This window comes from Aspergillus mulundensis (genome assembly GCF_003369625.1).
Source record: "Aspergillus mulundensis strain DSM 5745 chromosome Unknown scaffold_22, whole genome shotgun sequence".
NCBI lineage: Eukaryota > Fungi > Ascomycota > Eurotiomycetes > Eurotiales > Aspergillaceae > Aspergillus > Aspergillus mulundensis.
The window spans coordinates 114,015-139,077 of record NW_020797910.1 but is presented as its reverse complement, the minus strand read 5'-3'; the positions used below and the strand labels follow the sequence as shown (position 1 = coordinate 139,077).

At 45.1% G+C, this 25,063-nt stretch overlaps 7 protein-coding genes across 7 annotated transcripts; 4 read left to right on the top strand and 3 right to left on the bottom strand.

Moving 5' to 3' along the window:
- Positions 1-266: 266 nt before the first annotated feature.
- Positions 267-1,762, bottom strand: DSM5745_11246 (FAD-binding oxidoreductase; the record flags this gene model as incomplete). The annotated part of the gene is made up of 3 exons (XM_026753262.1): positions 267-379; positions 431-1,592; positions 1,643-1,762. 3 exons carry the CDS (start codon positions 1,760-1,762, stop codon positions 267-269), a joined length of 1,395 nt encoding a protein of 464 aa, XP_026598181.1.
- Positions 1,763-2,404: 642 nt separating this feature from the next.
- DSM5745_11245 (uncharacterized protein) lies at positions 2,405-3,773 on the bottom strand (the record flags this gene model as incomplete). The annotated part of the gene is made up of 5 exons (XM_026753261.1): positions 2,405-2,658; positions 2,765-3,097; positions 3,184-3,337; positions 3,418-3,632; positions 3,719-3,773. 5 exons carry the CDS (start codon positions 3,771-3,773, stop codon positions 2,405-2,407), a joined length of 1,011 nt encoding a protein of 336 aa, XP_026598180.1.
- A 955-nt stretch (positions 3,774-4,728) lies between these two features.
- On the top strand, positions 4,729-7,830 carry DSM5745_11244 (non-ribosomal peptide synthetase; the record flags this gene model as incomplete). The annotated part of the gene is made up of 1 exon (XM_026753260.1): positions 4,729-7,830. The coding sequence occupies one exon, from the start codon at positions 4,729-4,731 to the stop codon at positions 7,828-7,830; it is 3,102 nt and encodes a 1,033-aa protein (XP_026598179.1).
- A 1,330-nt stretch (positions 7,831-9,160) lies between these two features.
- On the top strand, positions 9,161-9,553 carry DSM5745_11243 (uncharacterized protein; the record flags this gene model as incomplete). Its single annotated transcript, XM_026753259.1, has 1 exon — positions 9,161-9,553. The coding sequence occupies one exon, from the start codon at positions 9,161-9,163 to the stop codon at positions 9,551-9,553; it is 393 nt and encodes a 130-aa protein (XP_026598178.1).
- Positions 9,554-12,043: 2,490 nt separating this feature from the next.
- DSM5745_11242 (uncharacterized protein) lies at positions 12,044-12,556 on the top strand (the record flags this gene model as incomplete). The annotated part of the gene is made up of 1 exon (XM_026753258.1): positions 12,044-12,556. One exon carries the CDS (start codon positions 12,044-12,046, stop codon positions 12,554-12,556), a length of 513 nt encoding a protein of 170 aa, XP_026598177.1.
- A 1,792-nt stretch (positions 12,557-14,348) lies between these two features.
- On the bottom strand, positions 14,349-17,888 carry DSM5745_11241 (Calcium-transporting ATPase; the record flags this gene model as incomplete). The annotated part of the gene is made up of 3 exons (XM_026753257.1): positions 14,349-15,042; positions 15,088-17,795; positions 17,841-17,888. 3 exons carry the CDS (start codon positions 17,886-17,888, stop codon positions 14,349-14,351), a joined length of 3,450 nt encoding a protein of 1,149 aa, XP_026598176.1.
- A 1,627-nt stretch (positions 17,889-19,515) lies between these two features.
- DSM5745_11240 (Zn(II)2Cys6 transcription factor domain-containing protein) lies at positions 19,516-20,893 on the top strand (the record flags this gene model as incomplete). Its single annotated transcript, XM_026753256.1, has 2 exons — positions 19,516-20,673; positions 20,747-20,893. The coding sequence occupies 2 exons, from the start codon at positions 19,516-19,518 to the stop codon at positions 20,891-20,893; spliced, it is 1,305 nt and encodes a 434-aa protein (XP_026598175.1).
- Positions 20,894-25,063: the final 4,170 nt, after the last annotated feature.

The following is a 25,063-nucleotide window of genomic DNA, read 5'->3' as shown; positions in this document are numbered from 1 at the left end:
CCTACAAAACACAGTCTGTTGTATTCCTACCTAGCAGTCTTGATTCAAACGCTCTGTTCAATTTGAGAAAGGAAAGGAAAACCCAAAAAACCAAAAGTGTCAATCCAACGCCATGATATCCTGCCACAACCCTTCAAGCCTTCCGTCACTCGTCGATCCTATCTTGAACCCTTTTTACTTCTTCCAAGGGAGGAGACTCCACACTGAATCAAACCTCTCCGCTTTCATAACCAAAACACCTTGGCTGCAATTTCTTCTTGCCGCTGTCAAACAATGGGGTTTTGCTTGTTGAACAGGTTATCCGGGTCGTACTTGGCTTTGACCTGCAGCAACCGGTCTGCATTCTCACCAAACATCTCCGACGGCGACAATTTGTTTTCTGGCGAGAGGTTAGCCATTCAAGTAGCAGTCGACGGCCGTGACTACCTACCATGGGTGTAATCAATAAAGTTCGACGTTGTGAGCGTCTGCTTGTGGCCCTGCGACAGGAGTTCATCCTCCGCCATCTTCCGAACCAAGTGTCCGAAGTTGATGAATTCTTCATCTTTGCTGGCATCGGACCACTGCAGCATCGTAGTCGCATGCAGCAGTCGCACCCGTGTAGCGAAAGCGGCCGCTGAAACAGGAACCTTGCAGATCTGGGTAGGGTCAAAGTAGTCTATCTCCACGGAGCTGTGAACAAGATCAGGTTCTTCGGTGAGCTTCGCGGCGACGGCGTCAAGGACTTCCTTCACGAACGTCGGGCGAGGTGGCAGCGCTGTTTGGAACCCTATCTCCATTTTTCGACCCCCAGGCGGCACCAGAGGGTCGAGGATGGTGCATGTTTCGGAGAAGGGTCTCATTGCCATGTCATCCTTCATGGGCTTGATCTTTAGCAGTGGGGCAAAGTGCTGGTGGGCCTCTTCTTCACTGCCATCGAAAAGCAACACCGTGCTCACAACCGGGGTCTTCAGGTCCTCGGGGTTGAAATGAAGAAGGCACTGCGCGGCCGCTTTGGCCCGGGGATGGAAAAGTGCCGCATTCAGCCCCTCGACGACATTCAAGACCTCGTCGGCGGCATAAGTCCTCATCCCATACCAGATGAGGCCGGGCTGTGGGTATGCCTGGAACGCAATCTCATACACAGCGCCTACATTCATCGCCGCACCACGAATCGCCCAAAACAGATCTGGATTCTGCTCCGGGGACGCGGTTAGCATCTCGCCGGCGCCAGTGACGACTTTCGCCGCGAGAATCGTGTCGAGCACAACCCCGTGCTGTGGAGTGTAATAGCCATATCCACCCTGCAGACTCAGCCCGCCAACGCCGACCTGGCCCACGGTGCCCAGGTTGACAGCGAGCGGGTACTTGCCGACTTCCTGGGCCACATGGCGCCATGTTGCACCGCCCTGGACGGTAACGATTTGGGCATCGGGTTCAACGATCACTCTTGTCATCTCCCTGCCCAGGTCAAGTAGGATTCCTCCCTCTGTCGAGGAAGTCGCGCTCGTTGAGTGGGCGCCGCCCCGAACCGCGATGTCTATAGAATGCTGCCGGGCATAGTTCACGGTGCTTGCTATGTCCTCGCCGTTCCTGGGACAGACAACAACAGCCTATATTGACAAGTTAGTGGGGGGAAAAGCAATCTAGAGTTGGGGCGTACTGCTCGTCGATAGATCAGATCAGACCATCCCCGTAGGCTTTCCTCATACCCGTCGTCGCCGGGGCCGAGCACGGCACCAGAGATTCCCAGCTGCGATTTCAACTGCTGAGCAGAGATCATTTTTGCGCTGCGGATTCAATCCCCTGTTCTGGAGTCGGTAATGGTCTTCTATACCAAGAGGCAGGCTTATGACAATGATCCGAGAATTGGTGACGTTATAAGGTAGTCTGGTGAACTTTACTTGACCAGCACGAGACTGCCCTCGTGCCCAGATCATGCGACAGGAGAATATCCAAAGCCCCATTAGATCTTCTCAATCTTGTACGACAATGACGACTAGGTTTTATTCATTGGTTGCCAAGTGTCATTAACTTTCAGGACTCACTAACCAACGTTGCCCGGAAATCTGTGGCCGCCAACTCTCATTGTCTAGAGCCAGGGGAGGTTTCCACTATATCGCATGCTTTATCCTACCCGCATGCTTTATCCTACCTAGGCATGTGTTACACCGCAGCATGGCGATGTCCGATCCATACTAGACACAGCAAATGAGTCCGTCAAGGTTGGATACGAAATGTTGCACAGAGCAACAATCGGACGATCATCAATATAACATCACAGACAAGATACAACAATGGATACAGAACATCCAAGCAGCTCAACTATACCCCCACAAGGGACAACGCATCGGGGGCCAAAGAACGCATGGTAAAGATACCCAGGTAGGGCTACACGAACCCCCTCAGCAAGCCCACCACCACCTCACTGACCCCCATAATGCTTCGCAAAGTACTCCTGCATACTGATAAGATGTTGTGGTTCCAAGCCTTTGTCCAACCGAGCCTTGTCCTTCAGCCGCTGAGAGGTCTCCACGTTATCCGGCTCGCCAAAGAACCACCCATTCGCATTCTGCATATACCGATAAACATCCTGCAGCTCGACCAGAACGGAATCACCGTGCGTCGGGAAATCCTCGTATGACTCCATCGGTATATATCGAGCGTTTTTTCCAGTCACTATAATGCCAGTCAGTGAAAACGGAATACGCCAGTGCAGAAGAATCCGAGATAACCAGGAAGGATGGGTGGAATCATAGGCCGTCTTGAGGTCCACTATACATACCCTGACTAAAAGCCCCTACCATATCCTCGTACGAAAACGCATCGCTCATAAGCGGAACCGTACGCCCATGCCACCTGCTCGGATCAAGAAACAGCGCATGCACCATCTCCCCAAAGTCATCTGCCACCGAGACAGTCTGCACCGTTCCCTCGCCCCCAACCCGCGGACTGGTAAAGGTGAGGTACCCATCCTCATCAGCCTGCATGGGAAATCCACCAAATGCAGCCGCGTACTCGGCGTCGATGAAGTTCTCAAAGTACCAAGCTGGCCAGGCGCCGATGACGGCGTCGAAGGTGGGGAATTGGCGGGCGAATACTTCCACGCGGTGTTTCGCTATGCGTTGTAGAAGAACGTAATTAGATCCAGTGGACTAGAGGACAGACGAAACCCGCGGGCCGCGGAGGGAGATAGATACTCACCGTCCATTCCAGGGACAGGGGCTTTCCCGTTTGTGATCTCTGCCGGCGAGCCACAGGTACTGTAGATGAAGACCTTGATGCCGGCCTCGGCGGCAATAGTGACCAGTCTGCGCCCGAGGTCTTCATCGCTTGGCCCGTTGGGTTCCATCACAGCCTGCGGAAATAAGTGAGCCAGAGTAACGAGTTGGAAGGTACAGCATTCCACCATCGGAACGAAGGATTAGAGTAGCTTACGGCATCATGGTGGTGCGTATTCAGCCAGAACCCCCATGCACCCTCGAGCGCAGCCCTCATCTGATCGTCATTGTGCCCGTCTGCCCTTACGACGTTGGCCCCAAGACGAGCCAGGCTTTGCGCCTTCTCGGATTCCGGATTGCGGGTCAGTGCCCTGATGGCAAAGTTCTCCTTGCTTTCCAGCAGGGAAAGCGTGATGGCTGTTCCTTGGGTGCCTTTACTTGGTTGGTTAGAACTGGGCTGAATAGAGTACAACGAACGCATGTGTTTAATCGAATGATAGTATGATAGCATGGCTTACCGGTAGCACCGTATACAACAATGACCTTCTGTGCGGGTGCAGGGGCGGATGCCATTTTCGTTGAAGAGTGTTGATCTCGGGTTCTGCTGGGCTTAAAGTTTTGGTAAAGCCTGGCTAGATGGTCCAAAACCTTGGTTATTGGACGACTTATATGTTCCTCGGGAGGGGAGTCTGCGAGCAATCTTGAGTAAGCCTTGTGACGTACGGCTGGGTTGGGGTAGTATGCCTTCGAATGGTAACAAGCCGTGGCCCCGCAGATATTCAATAGTGCTCCGCGGAGCTACCACGTTGACTTGGATTGTTCAGTGTATGACAAGGCTTCTCCATCTTCCCGTTGTGTAACAAGGCCGCGGAAAATAGGCAAGACTATCGCTCGAGCTTCCTTGCTCATCAGTGACGTGGCTAAGTGGCTGACATCCAAGCCTGCAATCTAGGTTACTCAGAGAGGAGACAAGCTTTGCGCTTAGAATGTAGCCAGGGTTGACTACATAAGCGTGGTATTGTCAGGTGGCATCAGCATTAAGCGAAGTCGTACGTACGGTGCAAGGTGAAATCATTGATAACGCGCAGGTAATCCATCATCCGCGGATCATATACGCGGGTGGCGCGAGAGTTTGTTTAAAATTTCCTACATTGGTTTGGTATTCCGGGGTTCTATGTGCATGGTTACTATCGCACCCCTGTGAAGGATTAAGAGGCGCGAAGTTATAGGGATATCTACGTCTGTCCCGTGGATACGGGGCGTCATAGTGGATCCCATACAATGAGAGGAGAGTCTAGAGAAAGACACTGGCCTAACAGCAAAGATGCTCGGAATTGGAGTCAGCCTTTCTATGGAGTGCAAGAAATGGATTGATCCATAACGTCATTGTATATGTCAATCGGCCCAGAGCAGTAAATAAATCGCGTCCGCGTCCTGCGAAATTAGCTTGAGACCTCTCTTTCATGGCCATTGACTCTCCAAACCTCCCATTGCAACTGCCGTAACCCGCCAGCCTATTATTCATAAGATGTCGCCGATGAATGGGGTACCAGGAGAAAGCCGCGGAGCTGACCTGGCGAGCGCTTTCGCGGGCCGGGTGTCTATCAACACTGCCCTCACTGCAATTGAAAGCGATGGACACGCGATATCATATGCCGAATTGCTCGCAAAATCATTATACCTTGCCGATAAAGTCCGTCAGATGGACCCGTTGGCGAGTACCCCTGTTGGAATTCTCATTCCAAGAGGAATCAACCATATTCTCGCCCAGTTGGCCGTTGTATACGCTGGGAAGGCATGCGTGCCACTTGAAATGAAAATGGACGACGATGGGCTAATTCACATCCTTGAGAACCTCCATAGCACCCTTGTCCTCACGGACGAAGCGAATGCACATCGGCTGGGGGGCTTCAGGTACATCCTTGTCGAGCACAGAGTCATTGACACGGATGACATGAACGTGCCGACTCCCTCCTCGACATCGATAACCGGCCCTAGAAGCTGCTCCCACATCTTCCATACCTCCGGCACCTCCGGCAAGCCCAAGGCCGTTGAGCTGTTTGCCTCCGGGCTTCTGAATCTCTGTCTCGACCCCGACGCCAATTGGATCAAGCAAGGTCAACGGGTGGGCCACGCAGCAAGCGTCGTCTTCGATATCTCGCTCATCGAAATCTGGGGAAGCCTACTCAACGGCGCGACGATCGTTGTTCTCCCGACCGAAATCGTCCTCGACCCCCTGGCGCTGTCCACTTTCATCAAAGACCAGCGCCTTGATGTTTTACAACTTACAACCTCGTTGCTCAACGTGACTGCCTATGCGTGCCCTGGGGCATTTTCAACGCTCGATACGTTGATTACCGGCGGCGAAGCTATCAATGCCCAGAGTATTCGGGCGATCTTCCAGGCTGGTCCGCCACGGCGCATTATCAATGGGTATGGACCTACCGAGTGCTGTGTTTATTGCCTTTGGCACGCTGTCTCACGCAATGAGGCGCAGCGTGGTTGTATCCCGGTCGGTAAACCGTTCAGGGATGTTGAGGTGTACCTGGTCGATGAGACTTTCAGGCCAGTGGGAGTCGGTGAGGTTGGGGAACTGCTTGTTGCGGGTCCGGGGGTGGCGGGTGGGTATATTGGGGACGAGCGAAAGACAGCAGAAAGGTTCATCTCCCTCCCGCAGGCTGTGAAGCCTTGCAGTCAACATCCAAGAATTGCCTACCGCACCGGTGATCTGATGCGCCGGGATGAGCGCGGTGTCTACTACTACATTGGACGGAAGGACAATCAGGTCAAGATCAGTGGGCAGAGAGTGGAGTTAGAGGCGATCGAGTCTGATCTTCAAGAGACCGATCTTGTTCACGCGGCGACCGTTGTCAAGATCACGCCAGAGCACCTCGGAAGCGCACCCTTCTTGGTGGCATTCTGCGTCGCTACGTCAGCAGATGTTACGCCTGCAGCTATCGCCAGAGACTACATTGCACGGTTTCCTCGTCTTCTGGTTCCCCGGTTCAAGCTCATTGAACATTTTCCACTACAAGCCAGCGGCAAAGTCGATCGTGGCCAACTGGAGCGCCAATATATGCGAGAGATAGAGTCTACCCATCCCAGCGTCAAGGCTGGCGCGTGCCAGTGCAGCAACCTCAAGGACGATCTGCGCTTTCTATGGCTTGACGTTCTAGGCCTACCTCATCACGGGATCCAACCGGCGGACGACTTCATTGCGATGGGTGGCACTTCTTTAATGGTCGCAACGCTGATTGCCAGAATCCATCATGCCTTTGGTGTTTCACTGCCCGCCTCGGTGCTCTACGGAAATATGACTTTGGACCGACTCGCCGAGTTCTTGACGCATATGCGGCCAGACGGCCAAGCATCTGTTTCTGCACACAAAACGGATGAGAAGTTGTGGCTGCAGGACTCGGAGTTGGGACGGGAGGTGCACTCTTTGTCGGATGTCCCGATAGTCGCGGATTGGGAGGCCGCATCCGAAGGCAGAGTCTTCCTCACGGGCGCAACGGGCTTCGTCGGAGCATTCTTCCTCGCACAGATTCTTCAGATCCCTACCGTCACACACGTTTGCTGCCTTGTTCGAGCGGACGATGAAGCCCACGGGTGGTCACGCCTTCATCAAACCCTGCAGAAATACCAGCTGCACCCACCCAATCTAGACAAGCTAACCGTGCTCCCAGGCTCATTCGGTAAACCTGACCTCGGCCTGAGCTTTGAGAAATACGAATCCTACGCGGAATGGGCCAGCGTGGTCTTCCATCTAGGTGCCCAAGTCAACTACCTCGCAACCTACTCAGCGCATCGACAAGACAACGTCATAGGGACACTGAACATGCTCAAATTCGCAGCCCACAAAAGGATCAAGCAAACACACTACACTTCTACCATCGCAGCCTACGGCCCGACAGGCTTCGTATTAGGGACGAAGTTCCTCCCCGAAGACGAGCGCCCAGCACCACATATGCTAGCCCTGCATTACGACACGGGCTACGCACAGAGCCAACTCGTCGCGGAGAGTATCGTCTGGAACGCGATTGACAACGGCCTCCCGATCGCAATCTACAGACCGGGGTTTGTAATTGGGCACAGCGAGACGGGGCTCTGTAACCCGGACGACTTTATCAGCCGGTTGTTTGCGAGTTGCATGGATATGGGGACTTATCCGCTCCTCCCGCGCCAACGCAAGGAGTTTGTCTCCGTTGATTTTGTTGCCGCGGCGTTATTGCATATCTCCCGCTCGCCTGAGAATATCGGGCACGCCTTTAACCTTGTCCACCCGGATAAGGACAGCGCGATTGATATCTCGACCTCGTTTGAGCTGTTGAACCGCCTCGCTTCGCATCGCCGGATGAGACCTACTACCTATACTGAATGGGTGCAGTCTCTCTCTCTGCGTCCTGAAGACCCTCTGTATCCTCTTGTGCCGATGCTGCGGGAGAAGGTCTTGGGTGAGAGGACGAGGTGGGAGGTGTATGAGGGTATGGCCGAGTATGGCCGGAGTAACTTGCATCGTGCTCTTCGGGACGCCCCAGAGGTTCTCAATTGTATTCCTATGGTCCAGCTTTTTGAGCGGTGCTTGAAGAGTTGGCTGGGTCAGGGTGCACAAGAGGGGAATGGCAAGTAGCATGGACTATCTATTTTCTTTTGGCTTCGGGGCAATATTGTCCGTGTGTGCTCTGAGACATGTGTATAACTTCACCTCGTTATAAGTATATAGCGTCAGTATCACGCGATGCTTATTTCCACCGCTTACCTCCTCACAGTGCAGAAGTCTCTCTCTAGGTGATACTCAACATCGGGCTTCCATAGTGGCGTGAAGTTGCCTGGAAAGCGTTTTGTACGTGGATGGTGAAAATGTGACAGTGCCTGCTCCCATGATCCGGACTGTCGTACCTACTTAAAGATCTTCTGGACATCCTCTCAGGGTATAGCTTAAGCGTAAACGCGGCCGTTGGTTATTCAAGAGACAATATTCCTGTGTAGAGCACCTGCATCCTTCCTCCGACTAAATCATCGAAACAGACTGGTTGAGAAGTGGTGTTCTTCCGAATACATTCAATCCAGCTCCCCGAGCAATGATGTGTAGATGATAACCCAAACATGCTAGGTTAGATAGACCGCATACCTTATCCTCCTCCTCCTCCCATATGCCTCTAGCAAGAGATTCAAGCTTCGCATTTACAGGAGGATGTTATCTATGATATAAAAAAAAGCGTGCCGCGGCTCTTAAGACATGTTTGGCGCTTTAGCACCCGCTAACATGCGCCTAGCTACAGTGCTACCGGCTTTTCTCGAAGACCATTTACGACACACAGCTGGATAACCCCTTCTTACGACTAGATATGGACTGCAATGATGATGAGGAAAATGGTGGCATTTTTTAAGAAACTAACTGCCGTATAGTAGATCTATTTAATCTACTAAGGGAAAAAAATCAAAAAGGAACAACTAAGCAAAAATTTTCGAATCTAAAAACCAAAGAAGAAAATCATGAATCCCAGAAAAAAAAAAAAGCAAAGAATTTCACTAATGTTCAAAATTTTCAATCCCTGAACGAAAACAATTGATAGTGCTACCTGCTCAAGCTCGCTGTTTAGCCCCATTGGGCGCAGGGCGTTGTAGATTAAGCGGTCGTCCTCTCAGGTAGACCGTAGGACGAAGTCGCTGATGTCTTCAAAATATTTCTTGACAGTTGTTACAATCTTGCCAAACGCACGTGCTGGGAGCTTCACTATTCTGACAAAGCTGTTGAAAACTTGGAGATTATATTCGAGCCAAAATATCAGCCATTGTATCTCCTATGTCAATAGGGTAGCGGCGCACTAACGAAGCAAGGAAGGTATGTTGCGGAGTTGTCTCCGTATTTCTTGGAACGTCTCTACCATCGGCTCGGCCCACATGAAAGGCTGGTGCGAATATTGGGGCATTCCCGGGACGGTCTTGTTCTTGAGCACATGAAGAACGGCGATCTCAAAACATATCTTCAAGCGCAACACTCGATCCCCATGGACCTGAAGCTGATGAGGGGACTCGGCTCTATCTCCTCGACATTGGAGAGACCCGCCTACCGTGGCTACAGATTGATTTGCTTCGGCTCAACTCTATACGAGGTTTTCCAAGGAGCTAGTCCCTACGAGGATCTCCCCAGCGATCAAGTGGAAGCACTGTACAAGAGGAAGGAGTTTCGTGATACCTCTAATATCCCGTGCGCACAGATTATCGAGAAAAGTTGGCTGTCCCAAGTTAGCTCAGCCGAGCATGTCCACGATTTCATCGGGAATATCATCCGTAGCACGCTTAACGTCGACTGTATCCTTTATCTCGGTGGTTCGGACGCAGCTCTGTGAATTCGATTGACCAAGTGGGGTGCCTTTACCGTGCTTACTCATCTGCCGCCCAAACCCACCTGCCGCCCAAAAATTGATCTCCACCACCAAGAAAAAATAAAGCTTTTTAACACATATAAAAGGTATAAAAACCCGAAATTTTAGTGGTGTATTTTACACTAGCTAATTACTTTATATATAAATTTAAAACTTTTAAAAACGCTGCGGTAGCCGGATCTCGCGGCCTTAATAATTTACTAAGATTAGGGTGTTGGGAATAACTTTAGGGCTAGGGGGGAAAAGTTTTTTTTTAGGGAATGCTTTTAAAGTTACTAGAGGCTTGCTTTTTCCTAGCTTGGCTAATTTAAAGCTATTTTAAAGCTAGTTTTCCGCCTCTTTGGCTATATAGGCCTTTTTTTTTAGTGGTCTTTTTTAGCCTTTTTTCTTTTTGCTTTAAGCTATTGTTTTTTTACATTTACAGCTCTTATTTTTACGTTTTTTTTAGTTTACTATTTCTTCTTCTTTTTGGCTTGCTATTAGCGTAGCTTATCTTTATTTTTTCTGGCCTTTTCCTATTATATAGCCTTATCTTTTTGCTTTTAAAGATCGCGGGCCTGTTAAATTTTTTTAAAAAAGTAAAAAATTGTATTGCCATTTTCCGGTGCCTGGAGTTAAAATATAAGTAGCTTTTTTTATTACCTTTTTCTTTTTTTATTAATTAAGGCCTTTTTAAGGCTTTAACTGCGTGCCTTTACAAGTATAAGCTTTGTATAAAAATAATAGACTATAATACTAAGTTTCTTAACCTTTTAAGGCTTAGGGTCTTTAAAAATCTCCCTAATTAATTTATTAATCTTTTTTTAGTTATCTGCTTGCAGTGGGCCCTCCGGATTGTTAATAAATATAAAAGTTTTATTTATATTTTTTTTAAAGCGCCTTAGTATAATCTTAGGATTAAAAGGGAATAAACTAGTTGCTTTTTATAAACTTTTTATATTTTTAGGAGATAAAGCCTTCTCCCATGCCGCCTAAAACAATCTAAAAAAGTTTTGCTTTGTAATAATGCTAAGGCCTTAGCAAGAATACATAAATACGTCTAGTTTATTAGTGTATGCCTTAAAAAAAAAAAAAAAAATTCTAATATTTAAAGGCTACAAAGTATAAGTTAAATAAGGCGGATAGGTAGCCATAAGTATTTTATTAACTTTGCAGTACTTTAAAAAGCGCATTATAACATGGGATTTATAGCTATTAAAAAAAAAAGCCTTTAACGCCTCCTTGCTTTATCCCTTATTAATTTATTAAATACTTGTTTAACCCAGGCCAATCCAAGGTTATTATTTGTTTATCCGGATGTAAATAAGGCAAAAAAATAGTTATAAGTTTATAATTTAAAGTTTTAAAGCTAGGTGTCCTGTAGTTTAAATATAGCTAACTAGTAGATAAGGCCTGGAGGCAGTAACCTTTTATTAGCTAATATACACGTAATAGTGGTTATTTACTCTTTATTTCCAGGCTATAGGCGTTGCTTCATCCCTAAATAAAAATAGGTCTTTTTAAAGAAGATCCTCTTGCATTTTGTAAGCATTTTAATAAGAAATTTTTTTTTATTTATATTATAGGTATTCTTAGCTAGCACCTTATATTTATTCATTTTCCGCTTTAAGCAGTTAAAATATAAAAAGTATTTATAGGCTAAATTAGCCTTTTTTCTTAAAAAATTAATCCTAGTTATATAGGCACTTATAAGCTTATTATTATATTTTTTAAGCTAGCGCGAAACCTAGTTGCTTCCTGCCTTTTTTTAAGTAATTTTAAATACAAAGTTTTTAACTATATTATAGGTGTAGAATAAGCCATGGCTAGCCTGTTAATTAATATAATTTATAAAATCTTTTAATTATTAAGTGTTAAGTAATAATAGGTTTTTGTACTGCTTTTTTTTTAAGCCTTAAATACCTTTATAATATTTAAATAAAGTACTGCGGTCTACACTAAATTCCTTGGTAATATTTATATATAAAAAATATTTTCCTGGCTTTAAGAAGTTAATATATTTTATTACTTTTTTTATTAAAGTTAAAATAAATAAGATATAGGTGGTTAAATTCTACAAGCAAATGTTGGTGTAGATGTTGTTTTGGGCGGCAGGTGGGTTTGGGCGGCAGATGAGTAAGCACGGTAGGGTTGTTGATGGCTGCGGGAATATTACAATCAAGGCTGTTGGGACGCCATCATTTTATAGTCAAGCGCCTGTTGCAGGTAGACTTCCAGAAGCAGGGAATGCTGCCTGGCAGTTAAGACACCAATGATCTGCCAGCAAATTATGCTCTTGGCTTGTTGCAAGGGACCTGTTCCTATAGACATCCAGGCGAGCCAATGAAGTCGCTCAATTCTGCCACTGCCCTGAGCACGGCGCTATTCCTGTTTGAAACCAGAAGCAAGGGCGGTGTGCCTGGTCTGGACACCCCTTGAGTGAGACTCAAACAGCTTCACACCCCAATCCCAAGCATGGAGCGCTCCAAACAAGAATATCGCGAGAGGATCTTGGCCCAAATCACCGAGGTCATATCCGAGGCTCTGCACGAACTGGATTCCCACCGAGCAGTCCGCATACTGGGCGATACGCCCAACAGCATCCTCGACGCCGAAGATTACCTGGCGTCCATCCACCCCTTCGTGTCCACGGTGCAGCAATGCCTTCAACAAAACAATGCCGACAACAAGTCCCGCTTCCTCGCCGCGAGTATCTACCCCGGAAAACATTCATATTTCATCGTGGATCTGAACAATGCCAACTACAACTATGAAACTGCCCATGAATGCAAAACGCCGATTCCAGTCTACGTTCTTCGGCTCTCCAAAAGGGCGCCGACGATCCGCAGGGCTCCAACCCTTGATGTGCACCTTGCTGTTGTGCTCGCGAAAATGCATAATTCGCATGGTCGGGACCCTCTTCCGCTCTTTGAGGATCATAACGATCCGAATCTTGCATTCAGCAACCCCCGCAGCCTGCGGAGATAAGACCTTTCCTCCGCCCAGCTGCCTCTGAGACTTGGTTGATTTATATTGGTCAGTGACAGAGCATCCCCGGCCTGAGCTGATGGTGGCCGACAACATGCCAACAACGCAGCTACGTCAGCAGCCCAGCCTAGGCCCAGAGCCCCAGAGACACTACTAAGTCCATGAGCCAATAAAGACCCATGTAATGAGAGCAAGCGTGACAATCAATACGAAAGGTTGGAGCCCTTTTGGCTCTGCTTAGAGCTTCCACCCCCGTAGTGGTGCGCTTTGACCCCTACCTCTTATCATCCATATAAATGCTCCGCGATCCTCGCGAGCACCGAGTCATCGGTCGCAAACTCCTCCATTCACAAGAAAATATCTCTATTCTGACAAGGCTAGAAAGTATGAAACTACGCGTCCCTTCACTCACCAGAGCATACTAATCATCCCAGATGTGCACCTGGAAGCAAGTACTGTATCAGGGCTGCTCCTCGTGTATGGAAGACCCAGAAAAGATTATCCCCTGCGACGAAGGAGGCGGAAACTGCGAGATCACCACGCGAACGCCCGCGCAGGTAACGAGGATTGAAACCGTGCCATCAAAGTGTCCTATCCATATCCACCGGATGACGCCTTCCAGCAGCGAAGATTCTTTCACCTAAGGGAAATTGGTGATTTCTCTCTTGACTGGTGACTCAAGATGTGTCTTGTCGGTTCTACATTCTAAGCGTTATATGTGCGGCATTCCGCCACAGTTTTGGTGCAACGCAGAGACGTGCTGACTATGTATTCGGGCGATTATTGAAAATACCAAACCATTATTCCACTCATGTCCCGTTCGATTACATAGTCCGAGGCCAGGTTGCCTGGTTATTCAATCCAATAACTCCGGGCTCAGAGCGCCGTAAGCTCTGGCAAATTGAATATACCGCTTACTTGGTCAATGTACACAAGTTCCGACGCGTCTGAAGGAGACCGCGAAGACGGGCGTCTAATAACGTATCAATCCATCCACCCGGGTTCGTAGCAACGCTTGCTTAGAAATTGCTATATAATAATGCTTTTAAGAGGAACTGGTTGTGCTTTCCCTAGCATAGGCATCGTATGATATACCCGCTGAGGCGACTTACTCACCCGCACGCCCTGCATACACTAGCATCAACATCAGACAGTCCAGTCGGCGAAAGCAACTGATAATTGGATAGACGAGACCATAAGCTTAACCATCCCATCCCCCTCCCCATTAGTCTTAAACTTCCACTTCCCATGCCCTGCCCGCCAGTCCGTTTCTCACGAAGAAGGTCAAGTCCATCGCCATCGATTCCAGTATAACAAGAAGTGGTGAAGGATACGAAGGTAACAAAGGGGTCGAGGGTTAGAGGGTGGCTGCGCCACTGCATGGACTGCAGCAGCGCGGTGAGGTGACGACGTGGATCTTGGTGAAGATTAGGTTAATTGAGAAGATGGGGTGGTTATGCTTCTTGCTGGATTGTGTGTTAGTCAAGGCGTACGGCATTCCGAAGAGTATGCAGGCCCATGAGAAAGGAAGCCGACGAGGTGCGAGACAAAGTGAATGCCCCCGTTCACCGCTGGAGGCTCGCGAGGATCTACGCCACGGCTCCGACTGAATGCGTACGGTATCCTACGCCGGCAAAGACACCGACAAGAGCAAGTTATACAGATTGAACATGATGAAGATTAGCAATAGTAGGGAACCGAGGAGTCAGGTGTATTCTTCCTAGTACCAAGGGGGATCATATATCTCCGCATACCGTAAAGACGGTCAAGCCAGACATGCCACATCACATCATCAAACATTCCCGTCACCAGCTTTCCCAGTAGCAGAGGTAGCGCCAGGATTCGCAACCTGGGGCTCAACCTCGTCATCGTCCTCGTCGTCCTCATCTTTCCTCCGGCGCACACCCTTGATCTTCCTTCCGAGCTTTCGCATCCCCCGGCTCGCCGGGCGATATACAAGCACAACCGGCTTTCCCACGAACGTTGCAATAGCGTGGAACCAAGGATCAGGGAAGATCCTGACGACAATCGCCCAGGGAAGCGAGATCGCCGCAACGAGAATACAGATAGCCCACTGCTCATCGTGGATGCGAACGATGCTGAACGCGGCGCCGCCGTAGAAGGCAATGACGATCTGGCAACCGACCATGATGCAGTTGATACCAATGAAGAACCAGTTCCGGTGTAGTCCGGTGAAGATGTTGAACTTATTGTCGAGACGTCGGTTGTTGAATTCGTTGAAGATCTGCATCCACACGAACGTATTGAACACGATAGAGCGTCGGATATCGTCTGGATAGTCGAGGAAGTTTTCGCGAGGCCCAAAGTGAAGGATTAAGGTAACGATAAGCTGGAAGATGGACTGCCCGATTATCATCTTCCACATTGTAGTTGAGATGAGCGGGGCGCCGCCTTTGATGGGCTTGCGATCGAGAATCTCCTCCGTTGGTGGGTCTGTAGCCAGCGCGAGGGCAGCAAGAGAGTCCCTACTGGGGTTAGTATCTGTTATACACGAATTCTAGGGAACTTACATGATAAGATTGATCCAAAGAAGCTGCACCGCGGTTAGCACGGACCGCATCTCGGAGTCCGCAACCGACGAGATGAATGTCAGAAGCACGGCGGTGATATTGACAGTGATCTGAAACTGGAGGAACTTGCGAACGGCATCGTTCACAGCGCGTCCCCACATGAGCGCCGTCAGAATACTGGAGAAATTGTCGTCCATCAGCACAATCGCAGATGCTTCCTTGGCCACTTCTGTGCCTGCAATACCCATGGAAAAGCCAATGTTGGCAGCCTTCAGCGCAGGGCCGTCATTCGTCCCGTCTCCTGTCACAGCCACGATCTCGCCCATCGCCCTCAGCCTGGTGACTAAAATGCGCTTATCCTCTGGTGAAGAACGAGCGAGCACCTGTAGGCGTGGAAGGACTTCGTCAAACTCGGCGTCGGAGAGGGTGCGGAACTTAGGGCCCTCCATGACGATTCCTCCAGTGTATATACCGCAGTCGGTCGCGATGGCCTTTGCTGTAACCATATTATCACCGGTCACCATCCGCACCGTAACTCCGGCATGGTGGCATTTGGCCACGGCTTCGGGAACGCCGGGTCGTATAGGATCTTGAATACCGACAACGCCTAGAAAGAACATATCCGCCAAGAGGAGACCGAGGTCAGCTTCCGTCGGATCGTCGGGGTCAACGGCATGCTTCGGCGGCCACTCTGCAAAGTCCCGCGAAACCAAGGCAATTGTGCGGAGTGACTGCTTTGCATAGTCGAGGATCACTTGCTCAAGCCGTTCCCGTTCGCTCGACAACATATCCACCGGTCCACTAGGCATCCATGCAGACGAACTGTATCCAAGCAGGATCTCCGAGGCACCTTTGACGAGAAACCTGTACTTGCCATCTGGCAGCTTGATGACAGCACCCATGCACTTTCGGCCAGAGTCAAAGGGCATCAACTGCACGACCGTCGCATTGGCGCGTTCCTCAGCGAGTGGGCCCATTCCTAGGACATCCCGAGCAAACCCTAACAAGGCAGTTTCAGTCTTGGAGCCGATGAACCCAGGGACACCGTTCTCCTCGCCTTCAAATGCAGTCGAGTTGATCGCTACAGATTCAATGATCATGCGTTTCTGCTCTGTGCTGAGCGAACTCGCAAACGCAGCTGACCGTCGTTCTTTTCCGGTCTGGTTCTTGTCGTCGAAATCGTCATCTCCGAATGTGCCAGTCACTACTGTCATTTTGTTCGTTGTCAAAGTGCCGGTCTTGTCAGAGCATACCGTAGTTGCATTTCCCATTGTCTCGCAGGATTTTAAGACACGGACAAGGTTGTTGAGCTTAACCATCCGAGTAGTCGCAAATGCCAGGGCCAATGTAACCGCCAGCGGCAAGCCTTCAGGAACCGCAACAACGATGACTGTGATTGCGACAATCAGGATATCCGTAACTTGAGAAGCCTTCTCCGTACCAGTGCGATCGTTCCCAGAGAGACCTCCGAGGAAGCGAAAAAGAAGAATCAAAAAAAGGAAAATTGCGGAACTGGCGCCCAGCTTAGCAATAGCACTAGCCAAGCGATCCAGCTTCTTCTGCAGAGGAGTGGGCTCCATATCCTGACGCATAGCCATGAGAATCTTGCCGTAACTGCTGTTGACGCCAACCGATGTGACAAGACATGTTCCGAAGCCTTCCAGGACTTTGCTGCCGGAGATGATGAACGGGTCCATGTCCTGCTGCTTGGTATGACCTTGTTCGAGAAGTCGGAGCACTTGTTCCCCGCCGGTCTTCTTAAGCTGATCCGATTCTCCAGTTGCAGATGACTCGTCGCATTTGACATTGTGCCCTTCAATGTAGACTCCGTCCACCGGGACCAGGTCTCCAGGCTCCAGGTGCAGGACGTCGCCGACCAAGACATCGTGAACTGATATTCTGACCGTTTTGCCTGACCGGATGACAGTAACCTCCCGGTCTTCCTTCTTCTTGTTGAGTTTGACGAAGGCCCGCTCCTTCTGGTAGTCGTTGAGCGACCCGACCATGACCACAATGACGATAGCAACGCAGATTGCACATCCCTCCACCCAGTCCAACGGCATCCCAGAGCCAGGCTCATGCTCCACCCCAAACGTTTCGTATAGTCCAAGCGCCAGTGATATCGCGGCCGCGGCGGTAAGTAAAATCAAGACCTTGTCGTTGTAGGCCAGCCACATCAACTTCCACAGCGGTGTCGCCTTCTTCTCGGGAAGCACATTCTCCTTGAAGACGCGGATGCGGTCCGCAAATACCTCTTTCCCAGGCTCCGTATGCTTCTCGCCACCCAATGCCTCGGTGTTCAACCCAGCACTCAAGTCCGTGCGGAGTCCATTCGCCAACCCGGCAAGTCCACCCAAGGCAACGAACGCTGGAAGAGACTTCGGATTGAGGAGCTTGTTGAGTTGGCCAGGTGAGTATGCGAATGGGTTGTTGTCCACATGGAAATCTGCCTCGGTCCCTGGATCCGGTCGCAGAGCCTCCTCCTGCTCGTCGGACGAGAACACACTCGGTGCGGTACTCGAGGATAGTTTCTCCTTCCCTTTGGGTACTTCGAGGCCTACGCTGCTAGTGGCCATGGTGCTTCCGCTCATCGCTCGATCTCGTCCAGTAAACTCGCTGCCGACGGCGGTCAAATTGCTATGCGAGCGCTCGCGTGTGCCACCGAGGCCATCATTCGGAACATCCGATTCTGATTCTGCAGGTGTTTCCTATACATCGTCAGCGGTTGAAAATGGCAGCGCCGGAAAACGTACAACAACGCGATCGAAAGTAATCGCCGGAACAGACCCTGGGGACGCCATCTTGTCTAGTTAAAGCAGTCCAAACAAACCAATACTTCCATTGGAGACACAGCATTCAGCACGCTAGGACGTCCAGGGCCTTGATGACTTTTAGTACGGTGCTCTGATTGCTGGGCTTCTTGCACAGCCTCCCTCGCCGCGGCAGCGACCCGTGGGTTAGGGCGAGGATTGGCCGGCCAAGCAACCCCCAAGACCAAGGGCGGAGCCCACTCCGCAGCTGCAGCAGGGTCTCGACTCGAGTTTTCATCACAATCGTGCTATGCTCAGCATTAAAGACGCTGTCCGGTCCTAATGCATGAAAGGGATTGCGCGGGATCGCCTTCCGCCAGGGACTTGGGGTAGCGCGTTATCGCGGTGCCGTGAGGGGCTTGACTTGGAGATGACTCCATACGATATGGTCTTTACCGGAGGCGGATGCGTGGCCGGGATCAACCTTGCTAAAAGCAAAGCGTCCGAGTCAGGGTCCAAGAGTGTTGTAAGCCAAGCTGCTTGACTCTGAGATTTGCGGCCTCGTCATTTCTGGGCTCTCCTCGCACTTCGTGATTGCGTGTCGCTTATCCATGGTACTAAGATCCTGGGCAGGTAAATGCTGTGCTGGCCAAGCAATCTGCTTGACCGATCTACCGTTCTGCAAGACTGCAACCAAGGCACCATACCACCGCTACCGCGTCCCGGCTTCCATAGTGAAGTATGTTAACCCATCGGAGTCGGTCTGGGCAGCGGTTCCCTGATTCCGAGACTAAATCCGGATGTGTTGCACAGCGTCTGTGACAAGGGATGGGCTGGGCCAAGGGTGTTGTCAGTTGTCACTGGGAGATCTGGGACCAAGGACCAAGAACGGGGTTGGTAGGATACGAATCAGGCCGTAAGTGAGAGACGTCGGGAGTAGATAGGAGATTCTCTAATCTCTATCATGCTTGGGCGATGTTTCAAAGTAAAGTGTCCCGAAGGTATGACAGGCGCGGCGTGGTCGTCCCACCGTTTCCTTCGACTACCCTGTCAACCATTTCGTATGTCCACTTTCTGGCCGGGGTAAGAAAGCCGCCGATCGTCGATAGGCTATTCTGAAATATTGATCAATTCGCTGCGAGACTTGTCAGACAGACTTTCCTTCGTACTCCGAATCGCTCTACTCAAGCTGTCCTTACTCAGATCGTTGGAGAACCATGGCGACCTCGACATCACCAATCCCCTGCACACCATTATCCCTCTCTTCTCTACTAGACAACGGACCCCATCCGCATTCATCCAAAGCGCTTTACAACCACCGCATGATTCAGAATCCCGGCAGATCCTTGACTGCTATGGGAATGGCGAAAACTCACGCGAGGGGGACGGTTGGGGTGACGGCGTTGGCAGCGTGGCAGTGCAGCGGGGTATCAAAACCAATTCACCAGTTGAGTGCACGAAGCCAACCATCGAAAAACAAAATCCGTTTCTCCCCCAGTCAGAGCTCTGCGACTCAGCGAACGAGGCGTGTTTGCCTCCTTTGTTTTCGCCTCTCGTAACCCTCGCCTCATCTGCTGATGCCAGCACGCCCCCCGACCTCGGCCAGCAGCCTTGCTCGCCAACCTTTGAAGAAAATCGGTTGCTGTTGCGATATGAGGGGAGTTGAGGATTTTTCGTCATGAATGTGCCTCGGATATCAGCGGAGCCAGGGCAGACTCCGTCTCGACCATCGGGTGAGACGGGCTCTGGCCGGGGTAAGACGACAACTACGGCCTGCGAGAGGTGTCGAAGGAGGAAGATTCGTTGCGACGGAGAGACGCCGTGTGCCACCTGTCGGCGCTTTCGAATTAGTTGTGTGCGGATACAGAAGAACGACACCCACGCGTTGGAGCAGCGCGTCCGCCAGCTCGAGGCGCAAATCGCTGAATTCACAGCCGGCGTATCGAGCGCTCCGAACGAAGATGCGAATCCATTGTCAGCCCAACAGTGGCCGCCAGATATTCGAATAGCCACCGATTTCGGCTCTCCGGGACCGGCAATAACCACGGATGAGTTTGGTCAGTTTCCGCCAGCGAGCTTGTCCCAACTAGACATTCCAAGCATTCAAGTTGTCGATTATGCGGATGCGTTCTCTCCAGTCTCGCCTGTTTCGCCGGTGTCGCTGTCGCCTTCGCCCTTATTTCACCCGCTGGCTCCTGCGCCTTCGCTGGAGAATCTAGACAGTCTTCGCCCTCCAAATACTGCTGCAGTTTCTCCTCCTGTGGGTGCATGTCCATCGCCGAACCATACCGTCATGCCGTACCTGTCTCCGAGGAGTCTGCCCGGGCCGTCCAGATCGCGGAGCTCGTCCATCTCATCGCTGGGCCTCGACTCGGATTGGGCGTCAGCACCAGGCGATCTCCCCGCGTTTAACTTCGAGAGCGACTTTCACCAGGCTGTTTTCGACATGTCTCCGACATCTCCAACTGCAGAGGCTCCACGGACGCCAGGAAGGTTTGAGGCTGAAATGCTGCTGGATAAATTCTTCGACCGCGTTCACAGATCGAAACAGCCGCTCGCACCGTATCCTCTCAATCGTAGCAAGCTGTTTGAGTTCCTCGACATCGTTGATTCCCCGCAACTCGCTCTCCACGGCCCTTGTTCCGTGTCGATGGCTCGCTTCCACGTGTATATGGCGATGGCGGTCGGGTTGAGGGTGGAGGCAGATGGGAGAAGCACCACAATGCAAATGCTGCAGAGTTGCTACCGACTGGCGATGGATGAGACGCGGTCGCCCTCGTTCTGGAAACAGAGGTTCTCGCTAGAGGCCGCGATCCTGGTGATGTTATTTTCACAGGTCAGCCAGAGTTTGGCTGGGATGTAGAAGCGAGTCATTAGACCACGACGATATGAACAATCATAATACCAAGGTCCAATTAGACCGGGAGAATAGTCCCAATAATACGATTGAGGTTGGATTTAGCATCGACGAGTGTCTTCGAGAGTGTTGTAGGCAGCTCAAATCCAGCGGGGTACCACGCTCGGAGAGGTTCACCGAACCTTTAAGCAAGGCTTAGAAATAGATTAATAAGCTATCTTGGCAAGGCTTAGAATTTTTACTTTAAATTTTTAAACCTTGGTATTACTTAATATTATAAAGTATTAAATTTTTAAGCCTTGGTCCTAATACTAATACCTTATTTATATTTAAATTTTATATATATCCTTTATTTAACTTATTTTAAAATAACTAACTTTAAATACTAAAATTAAATTACCTGTATTCTTAATAATATACCTATTATTAAAATAATATAATAATACTTAATATATTTAATATATATGCTAAAACTATATATAAAACTAAAAAATATATAAAAAAATAATACCCCTTAAGCTAAATTTTAATATATTTAATATTAAAAACCCTTTTTTTAAGCCCGAGCCTAAGCCTAAACCAAAAACTAATATTATTAAGCTAGACTTTAGCAAGATTCCGCTTTTTATAGGCTTATTATATAAGAAAGTTTAGGAGTTTAGCCTTATAATATTTAATAATAATAAATTTAAAATTATTATTAATAAGGTTTAGGAGTATTTATTAATATTTTTATACCTTATTATAAAGGATTTAAAAAGCCTTGCAAATCTAGGAATTTTTTATTTTATTTATTATTTAAACTTAATTATTAAGGCCTTAACCATAAGTTATTTTAATAATATAACTATATAAGTAATATTATAAATATATATAGTCCTAATATAATACACATACCTAATATATACTTTATAAATATAATTTTATAAGTTAAGTTTAGGCCAAGTAAAGCTTTAAAATATGCTACTACTAACTTAATTTAATAATAAATAAAAATATAACAAGGTTTAGTATTATATATATATATATACTAGGCTAAAGTATTACCCATAAATTAATTAAGCTTTTTTTAGTTTTTTTAGCTTTAAAGGCACTGGCATCCCATGTTTTAATTATAATTAGGTTAATTTTTGCTTTTTTTAATACCTTTGGGCATGCTAAAAAACCTAATATTAAAACCTTAAGCCTATAAATATTTAAAAAAAAAAAACCAAGCAGTTTTACCTTGGGTTTTTTTATAACTAGTAAATAAAAAGTAAAAAAAGGGAAAATAATTAAAATATGCCATGTACTTATAAGGGGCATTTTATATATAAACTTAAAGTTTTATTATTATTTAAGCGCAATAGGGTATATATCTTTTATTATTTTTATATTTATTTTATATATACTAACTATTAGTATAGGCTAAGTTTATTAAATACTTAAAAAACTTTAATTTTAAGACCTGGCATATAGCCTAACTACTTAAAAATCTTATATATATTATTAATAAGCTATACCTATAATATCTTTTTAAGATAAAATATAAAGCTATAATACCTTTAGGTAAATATATTTTTATTACTATAAATATTATATAGGTTACCTATTATGGTAAGTTATTTTTACCCTTTTATTATTATTTACTAATTTTTTATAAATTAAGCTTATGCAAAGCATGGCTTTACTAAGCTTATATATATAAAGTATAATACCTGGTTTAATTTATTTATACTAAAAATATATAAATAATATTTATATATACTACTAGTAACCCGTGGTTATTATATATATTTACCTTTACCCCTGCATTTTATACCCCAGAATATTACTAATTAATATATTAAAGTACTTTAAAAGTATAATATTCTTATTTTTACTATAAGTATATACTTATGTTGTTTATGCTATACATATGCCAGGCATTTACTTATAATATAATTACTTAAAGTAGTTTTTAGTTTTACCTAATTAAATTAATATTCAAAAATAATTTAGGTTTTTTATTTTTTATACCTTATATAAAAGCTTAAATATTAAAAACAAGCTTACAAGCTTAATTTAAAAAAAGTGCCTTTTATAATATAAAAAAAGCATAAATATTACTAGTGTTTTTTATAAATTTAAATTTAATAAAAAGCGGCCACATGGGTAATAAATTTAAAAGGTTTTTTTTTTTAAAAAAAATTATAAGTATTATATTATTTTATGCTATATAAATGCATAGGCAAATACTTTTTAATAAGCATAGTTTATCCAGGTGGATCTTTTCTTTAAAATAATTTAAGGTAAAACTAATATTTTTAGTATTATAAAATAAAATAAAAAATATTAATATAAGTTATTTTAGTGCTTTACTTATGCTAGGTATATATTAACTTTATAAGTATTTAAATATATATATATGCCTTTATTAACCTTAAAACTTAAAAGGCATATTATACCATGTTTTACAAGATTTTTAAAATACTTGCCTAGGTTAGTTAATAGGATATATACTTTACCTATATTTATAAAACTAAGCATAGAATTTATATAATTACTACTAATATATATATAAAATAGGGTCCAGGGCTTAGTAATTACTTATTTAAAATTAATTTATTAATAAGCTAGGACAAGCACCTTTTATATTTATTAGTTTTTTATTAGGTTTATATAAAATAAAACTTTTGTAAGAAGTTTGGAGATTATCCTGCCAAGTAAATTATTTATAAGTTATAAAATTTTTTTTAGGGAGGAATTACTTAATAAGGTAAAAAATATTAAGAACCTTTAGCCTAATAATAAGCTAAAATAATAGCTAAATTATAAAATTTATAAGCCCTAAATTTTTGGTGTATTATATCCTAGCTAGTTTAAAATAAATTATAAATAATAGCAGCTTGTGAGCAAGCATATAAATATTAATAAAAGTTTTTATTTCGCGGATAATAATACCACTAGTTAAAAGCTTTTTTTACTTAATAAAATTTTATAATTTATACCCTTTTTATATATGCTTAGCACAAGGCTAATATATACCTAGTTTTTAAAAGGTAACTAAGAAGCTCTTTGCCTGGCTTAAATATTAAAAGTAAATAGGTGTGGGCTTTTAGCAGCGGTTAAAAAACCTAGTACCTTAATAAGCTAAGAATATAAGGTAGTAAATAGCTTAAAATTAAAAATTAGCTATAAACTAGTAAAAAAATCTAAAGATTTTATATAACCCTTATAATTTTTTTAACTTAGTTTATACCATGCCGCCCCTAGCTAATAACTTTAATAAAATAGTATTTATAGCAAGTATTAATACTTTTGCTTTATATATACGTGGTATAAGGTCTATATTTATTATATTTAATATTTTTTTATTTATAGCTAGAGGCACACCTAGCCCTAGCTAGCTATTATTTTTACTAAATATTAAATAGCATGCATGTTAAAAATTTATAGGTACTATATTTAGTAAGGCCTTGGAAGCTTAATAGCGTGCTAAAAGGTTATAGTAAGATAATAATAAAAAGGCAGCAAAGCTAGTGTTTTTACTTAAATAAAAAAAATAAAGGGATTTAAATAAGGCACTAGTAGAGGCAAGATTAGAAATAAATAATTAATTTTTTTAAAATACCTTTTTTAATATAAAATTAAATTATAAAAATTAGAAAATATAAAGTTATATAAACTAATTTATTATAAAAAATTAATTATTAATATTTTATAATTAAATTTATATTTTTTAAAATAAAATATTTAAAATTATAATTAAAGTTTTTATTTATTTTTATTTTATATATTAATAAATTATTATATTTTAATATTATWTTTATAATAAAAAGCTAATTTATAAAATATTATTTATTTAAATTTAATTAAATTATAATTTAAGTTTATAAAATACTTAAAAATTAATTTTTTAAATAAAAATTAATATTTATTTATTAATAAAATAAAAATTAAGATACTAAAAGGCACTTAAGATAAAATAAAACTTTAACTTTAAAAAAGTAAAAAAATTATAAAGTATTATTACTAAAATTAAATATAAAAGTTAATTTATTTAAATACTCTTATTTTTAGTAAAAAAAATAAAAGTAAAATTAAAAATTTTTGGTATTATTTTCCATGTTAATAATTTTAGTAATTATAAGCTAAATAATAAAAAGTAAGGTATAATAAAAAGTTATTTTTATAATAATAAAAATTAGCCTTTTATTAATTTTTTTTATTTTTAAAAAAAATTAATAAGCCTTTTTAATATTTTTAAAAGCCTTAAATAATTATATTATTATAAAATAAATTTAAAAAATATATTTTTAATTTTATTAAAACTTATTATTTACTAGGAATAACTTAAGCCTTTTATTATTAATTATTAAGTAAAAAAAGTAATAATAAATAATTAAAA